Consider the following 6132-nt stretch of genomic DNA (forward strand, 5'->3'; position numbering starts at 1 on the left):
AACAACTAGCTGAGGCTAAAATGTTAATAATCCCCCTCACCCCCCCCACAAACAAATAAAGACATGCTCCTTACCTGAAGTATTAAAATAAAATAGTCCACTGGCCGATTGCGTTGATAAAGATAGTGTTCTGATGCCCTTTTGTTTTTCTCATCAAATTTCATTTCTTGGATTACATGTGGATGCTTCAGAAGACGTAGAAGAATTTTCTCAGAGAGATATGGAGTCTTAAAAGGCTCAACCTCTGTTAAAAATGACACATTGATTAACAAGGTTTCAAACTACAGTATTACAGATGTATCAAATGTACTGCAATGTTAAGAGAAATCTGCAAGTATATTTTAGGTCTCCAAATAACCCATCACTACAAAAAGACTAATCACTTTAAAGCCACCCCATAACATGCAAAATACTATATGCCAGTCATAAAGTCCAATGTCTAAAAAATATATTAAAAAGAGCCTGAACTATGCCCACTTAGTCATTATTATTAAGTTAAACAATGGTCTCATGTGCAGAATACACATACTGTAGTTAGATGTGGCTTCCTTCATGCAGTAACAATCTGAGCATGAAATTCATTCGCTGTGCAAACCTGTTGCCATAAATCGATGAGTAGCCAGCAGAAGTTGTGGAGAAATCTTAACCTTCATATCACTGTCTGAGAGTTTGAAGAGTGAAAAGTCATGCTGTTTTCTCTCTCTGTGGGGAATTCTCTCCTTTTTTTTATTATCCGCTGTTAAGAAATTTCAGAAGAGTTTTGATATGGAAGAGATACAGTTATCATCTGTTTTTGAGAAATCATACTTGTTTGAACCTCAGAATGTAGCAACATAATAAAACATGAAAGGAGTATTTTTACAGGACATTGCCTTGTTTCCCTGTACAATGATACACATTTACTTTTCTCTAATGTTTAGGCATTTGAAGCAGTCATGCTATTTGTGTCAAGCACCACAGAAATGTGTGGAAAAGAGCATGGCCCCTTTTCCTTTTCAGGCCCAAATGTCACTTGCTGTGTAGTATGTTCCCTTTCTATATAAAGGTAACTTCTTGTATCACTAATCATGTGTGCTGTTTGATACAAATACGGATAAAGCTATGAATTGTGAGTGTAACACTTGCCTAGGATCGAGTGCTGCCTCTTCCCTATTGTTTTCATATGCTTGCAAGTGCGGATACACTTAAAAGGACAAGCATCCTGTTCAAGAGTGTTTGACTCCATGCTGGGGTATATTAGGACAATGTTCCTTTCTATTTCTATGCCCTTTACCTAAAAGACAATAAATACAAATTAAATGTATTTCCCTAAACTTGCTAGATGGACATAGAATTATTGCCCTGAAACATTTACCGTACCAATAATCTGTTTATATTATCCAGTTTACTTTTCTGATTTGTCCAAATTGTCCTAAAGTTGAAAATGCCAGTGTTTCGTCCTTAATTTTATTTATTGTGGTTACATAAAAATGTAAACCATTTTCAGCTATTCCCATTTAGCACCATCATTCTTGTATTTACACCACTGTTACCCTGATGACAGTCCCAGGTAAGGACCAAAACATTGATGATTCGTTTCCTCTTTTTGCAATACAATATTTATGAACTAACAATATAACGTGTCATTTTTTTAAAAGTAAAGAAACTGAAAAAAATAAGTCAATTTTGTAACTAAAATGTCAACTTAATGTGAACACTTACTGTACAGATCTGTCTCATCTAGGATCTCTGACTTAATTATCTCTTCTATGATGTCCTCCAATGTGACAATGCCCATCACTTCATAAAAGGGGTCTCCTTCTCCTTCATTATTAACCCTCTGAACTATTGCCAGATGGGATTGACCTGTAGATTGTAAATAAAATAAAAAAATTAAAGAATTTTCAAACAAACTATCAAGTTTTATGGGGACATAGTGTACAGTTCTACATCTTGTCTGCACAATTATCTTTTGTAATAAGGCAACCTGTATAATATAATAAATGTATTTCCTCAAAAAGTCAACAGAGAAAGGTCTAAATTGAGTAACATGAGTTCAAAAGAAAGACCCCACCTTCTTGACAAGTATATTTTGTCTTGAGAAAAAAATTGTTTTCTGTTTGTAGTACATTAGATCAACCTTACTCATGTGAAACCCCCCCCCCCCCTCCAAAAAAAAGAACTGTAGAAAATGAAAATACCAAAGTTAAGTGAATGAATGCATTTTTTTTAAGTTACTTTGAAAGTGCATATCAATGAACATAAAATGAATGAAGTATGCACTTTCTTTAACCCAAATAATTTATGGTAAATGGATGATATTTTCATATGGGACAACAGGATGGACCCCTGAAATATGTTTGTGACAGAAAACACTCCCATAATTATGTTTAAAACAAGATATGGTTTATATACTATGTGAATTATTACTATAATCTACCCAATGTAGCAAATACACCAAAGTAAAATACATGTTCTATTGAAAGTGCAATCCAAAGTATGGGATCCTAAACACAAACATTTAGGAAAGTACATAATGAGTATTAGAAAATGTCATTTGCTATGTCCTCATCTGAAGAAGCAAGCGTGTGAGATACTCAAATCAAATCTACAGTATGAAGAAAGAACCCTCATTCTGGACCATTAAAAAGGTATCGCTGTCTGATCATTAATGTAAATAAACAGCCTTTGCAACGGTTCCAACTTCCTATCTGACTTTTCTTTCTTCACTTAAGGTGAACTACAAAGAATATCAACTACATGTAGTGATTCTCAATGTGATTCTCGTAGCAAAAATAAAAATGTCAGCAAAAAATATAAAAAAGATAAATCATCGGTTTTGTCGAGATGCTGTAGCTAAGCGAGACATCATTTATAGACCAGCTGCATTTCCAGCACACATCTGGATTCGCATCACCCCGATTCTAACAACACCACAAGGCATCACAAATCATACTATAAACACCGAGCATCTGCTGCTCTCATCACAGCCTGGTCCAGCTCTGCACCTGCTCTCGGGATAGGAAAAGCATCTCCCACACAAGCAGATACCCGCTTCCGCCATGCAGAATAATCTCTCTCTGAGTTGCGGTTTCGCCATGAAGCAGACAGGGCGCTCCCCCGGATCAGCGATGCTGAGCGCTGGGCTCATGCCCTGAGACGCGGCGGCTCACTCACCCTTCTTGAACTCCTCCAGCACCGCGTCCAGCCGAGTGTCGTTGAAGACGCAGTGCAGGGGCCGGTGGTAGAAGCGGGTCACCGTCTGCAAGGTCGTGCAGTCGTCGGGGTCCACGAAGGCCAAGTCCTTGACGAACAGGATGTCCACGATGTTGGCCCGCTCCTCTCCCTCGTACACCGGGATGCGGGTGTAGCCGCTGCGCAAGATCTCGGACACCGTGCCGAAGTCCAGCACTGCGTCGGAGCGCAGCATGAAGCAATCCCCCAGCGGGGTGAACACCTCCTCCACCGCCTTGGTGCGCAGCTCCAGGGCCCCCTGGATGATGTTCAGCTCTTCCTTCACCAGGTCGTTGTACGGGTCGGCCGCCCTCAGCATCTCGAGCAGCTTCTCCCGCGTGTAGCAGGTGCTGATCTCCTGGCGCAGGGCCCAGTCCAGCAAGAGGCTGAGGGGATACGACACGGGGAAGGTGACAGCCATCAGCAGGCGGGTGAGCCACACCGCCCGGGAGGCGATGGCCAGCCCGTGGCGGGAGCAGACGGAGTAAGGCGCCACCTCACCGCACAGAAAGACGCACACCGTGCACACCAGCACGGGCAGCCAGAAACCGCTGACACCCGCACACGTGGAAAATGAGGAGGGTGGTGGTTGGGGAGAGGGAAGGGAGGTGCAGAGCCAGCCGGCTAGCGATGCGTTGGCCAGCGCGTTACCCAGCAGCAGGGTGCAGAGCAGGTAGGAGCCGCGGCCGCGCACCGCCTGCACCCGCCGGGCGTGCTCCCTCTCCGCCGGCGAGCCGCTGTTCTGCAGCACCCGCAGCTCCACGGGATCCAGGGACAGGAAGCTGAGGCGCAGGCCGCTGAACAGGGCAGACAACCCGAGCAGCAAGAGGGACACCACGGCCCGGAGCCAGGCCGGCATCCCTGCCGCCTCCTCCTCCCGCACCTCCAGCACGAAGTGGGCCCCGCCGTGATGTTCCCACCGGCGGCCATCGAAGGCGCACAGGGAGAAGACTTTGCCGCCCTCGCCTTTCCGCAGCTCCCTCACCCGCACCTCCACCACCGCCGAGCCGCCCGGGAGGGAGAGCTGCAAGGGGCCCAGCACCTCCACGCCCGACGCCCAGGACCCTTCGTCCTGACACAGGATGGTTTCCGCTCCCCCGGGCCGCGGCTCCTCGATGAATGCCAGCTTGGGGAGGCTCCGGTTACCGGCGGCGGCGGGCAGTGTCTGGTGCTGCTGGGGTGGTTGGAAATAGACTCGTAAGGTGAAGCGGGTCCCCTCGGCTGCCCGCAGGGTGCCCCCCACCAGGGAGACGCGACCACCCGCCGTGTCCTCGGGACGGAGGCCGAGTAACCAGAGGGACACGGGCCGGGGCGACAGGGAGATAAACAGCAAGAAAACGGCGCTTGTGCCGCACCGGCCAATGGCCTCCGCCATCGTGAGGAGAAGGATGACAGGCGAGGAGGGAGGGGGGCATGTGACGACCCAAAGCGCGAGGCAACTGATTTGATTGGGCAGGAAATGTGGGCGGTGGGCGTCACGTGTGTCGACTGCGGCCCCCGCCACTGGCCAGGTTAAAAAAAAGGCGCGTGGCGCGTGGCAGACCCAGCTTCGAAGTCAGGACTGGGCGGGGAAAAAAAAGACATCGAGGGGGAGCTGCGAGGGGGCGCGAGGCCGCGCACGCGGCACCGAAAGTGGCGAAGTCAGTTGTGGTGTTTAAACCAGGGGACGAATAATTACAGAGAGGGAATTCACCAGGCAGCGTGAGCGTCATAAAAATGTTCACATTTCCTTGGGTTGTTTTTTTCTTTTCAAAATCAATATAATAATAGCGCTAAGAAAAATACAAGGACTGATGAAACTTGTGGGACTGCTTTGCAGGGACACGTGAGCCAGCCGTGCGAGGGAATGCTGGAGCGCTCCTGTGCGCTTTGCAGCCACATAACGCCTTTTCCGGCAGGTAGGCCAAACTCTGACAATTTAATTAATCTAGGTTCTTTAATTTGTTATTCAAAGGGTCCGGATCATAAAACATTTAGGTGTAGAAGGGATGCAAGCTTATTGCAATGTCATTGTAGATACATTTAAAAACTTGGAAATCATTATATGTAAAAATGTTGCAAGTATTTATAACATTTGTACAATATATATATATATATATATATATATATATATATATATATATATATATATATATATATATATATATATATATATATATATATATATATATATATATATATGTACATTATCTTAACCCTTTGAGTGACGGAGGGGCTCGCGACCTCCCCCGGCACTTTGCGCTCACGTGATCGCCCCATCACTGGTTACGGCCCAGCGCTGGTTGCCTTTGGGCCAGTGGGCTGCTGGTTGATAAGCCCTGGATTCATTCTTGATGAGAATAGTAAGATTACATTGAAGTGTGTGAGGCCATTCAATTTGGGAATGAGTGAAGCTAGAAGTACTAATTTATGCAAAGATGATGGGAAGGGTTGATGCGCCGGTATATCATAACATGGCGACCGACTCCAAGTAAACAGGCGATGTTGATCCATCCAGGTCTCCTTTTAGATCAGATAAACTAAATAACAAACTAACAAGTTGGTATAACATAAAGGAAACTTTCCTCGCTCAGGTAATTAGTAGTTCCAATTATAAATATTCGCTGTGTACTTTACAACTATACTATTGGGAACACTCTACTTCAGAAGTTATTTAGAGTAACCCTGAGACTACTATTCAACTATAGTTTGCTAAATTTAGCAGCCTGATTAGGCAACGCTGTTACCTTATTGTCTATCCTAGTCTGCACTACATGGCAGCTAGAATTGATACCACAATCTACCACTATTTAGCTCACTTAGGCTAAGCCCCCACTGCACGCGCCTGCACGTTCGCCTTGCGTCCTGGCGGCGCGCGCACGGCACTTCACTGCAGTCTGTAGGGAGATTTTTTTGGGCGTGGCCAAAATGGGTTCGGTG

The 6132-nt window shown here is 45.5% G+C and overlaps 1 protein-coding gene across 8 annotated transcripts in view; it reads right to left on the minus strand.

Moving 5' to 3' along the window:
* CNNM1 (cyclin and CBS domain divalent metal cation transport mediator 1) overlaps positions 1 to 4686 on the minus strand; it is a 35018-nt gene extending 30332 nt beyond the window's left edge. For 7 of the 8 annotated variants that reach the window (XM_075612325.1, XM_075612324.1, XM_075612326.1 and 4 more), the window contains exons 1-4: positions 3157 to 4686; positions 1702 to 1845; positions 596 to 736; positions 75 to 244 (exon numbers count right to left, since the gene is read on the minus strand). In XM_075612325.1, coding sequence (XP_075468440.1) covers positions 75 to 244; positions 596 to 736; positions 1702 to 1845; positions 3157 to 4588 — 1887 coding nt within the window. In that variant the 5' untranslated portion in view covers positions 4589 to 4686. The remainder of the gene's footprint in view (positions 1 to 74; positions 245 to 595; positions 737 to 1701; positions 1846 to 3156) is intronic. The other variant, XM_075612329.1, reaches the window with a different exon arrangement.
* Positions 4687 to 6132: the final 1446 nt, after the last annotated feature.

Source organism: Ascaphus truei, chromosome 8, assembly GCF_040206685.1.
Source record: "Ascaphus truei isolate aAscTru1 chromosome 8, aAscTru1.hap1, whole genome shotgun sequence".
Classification (NCBI taxonomy): Eukaryota; Metazoa; Chordata; class Amphibia; order Anura; family Ascaphidae; genus Ascaphus; species Ascaphus truei.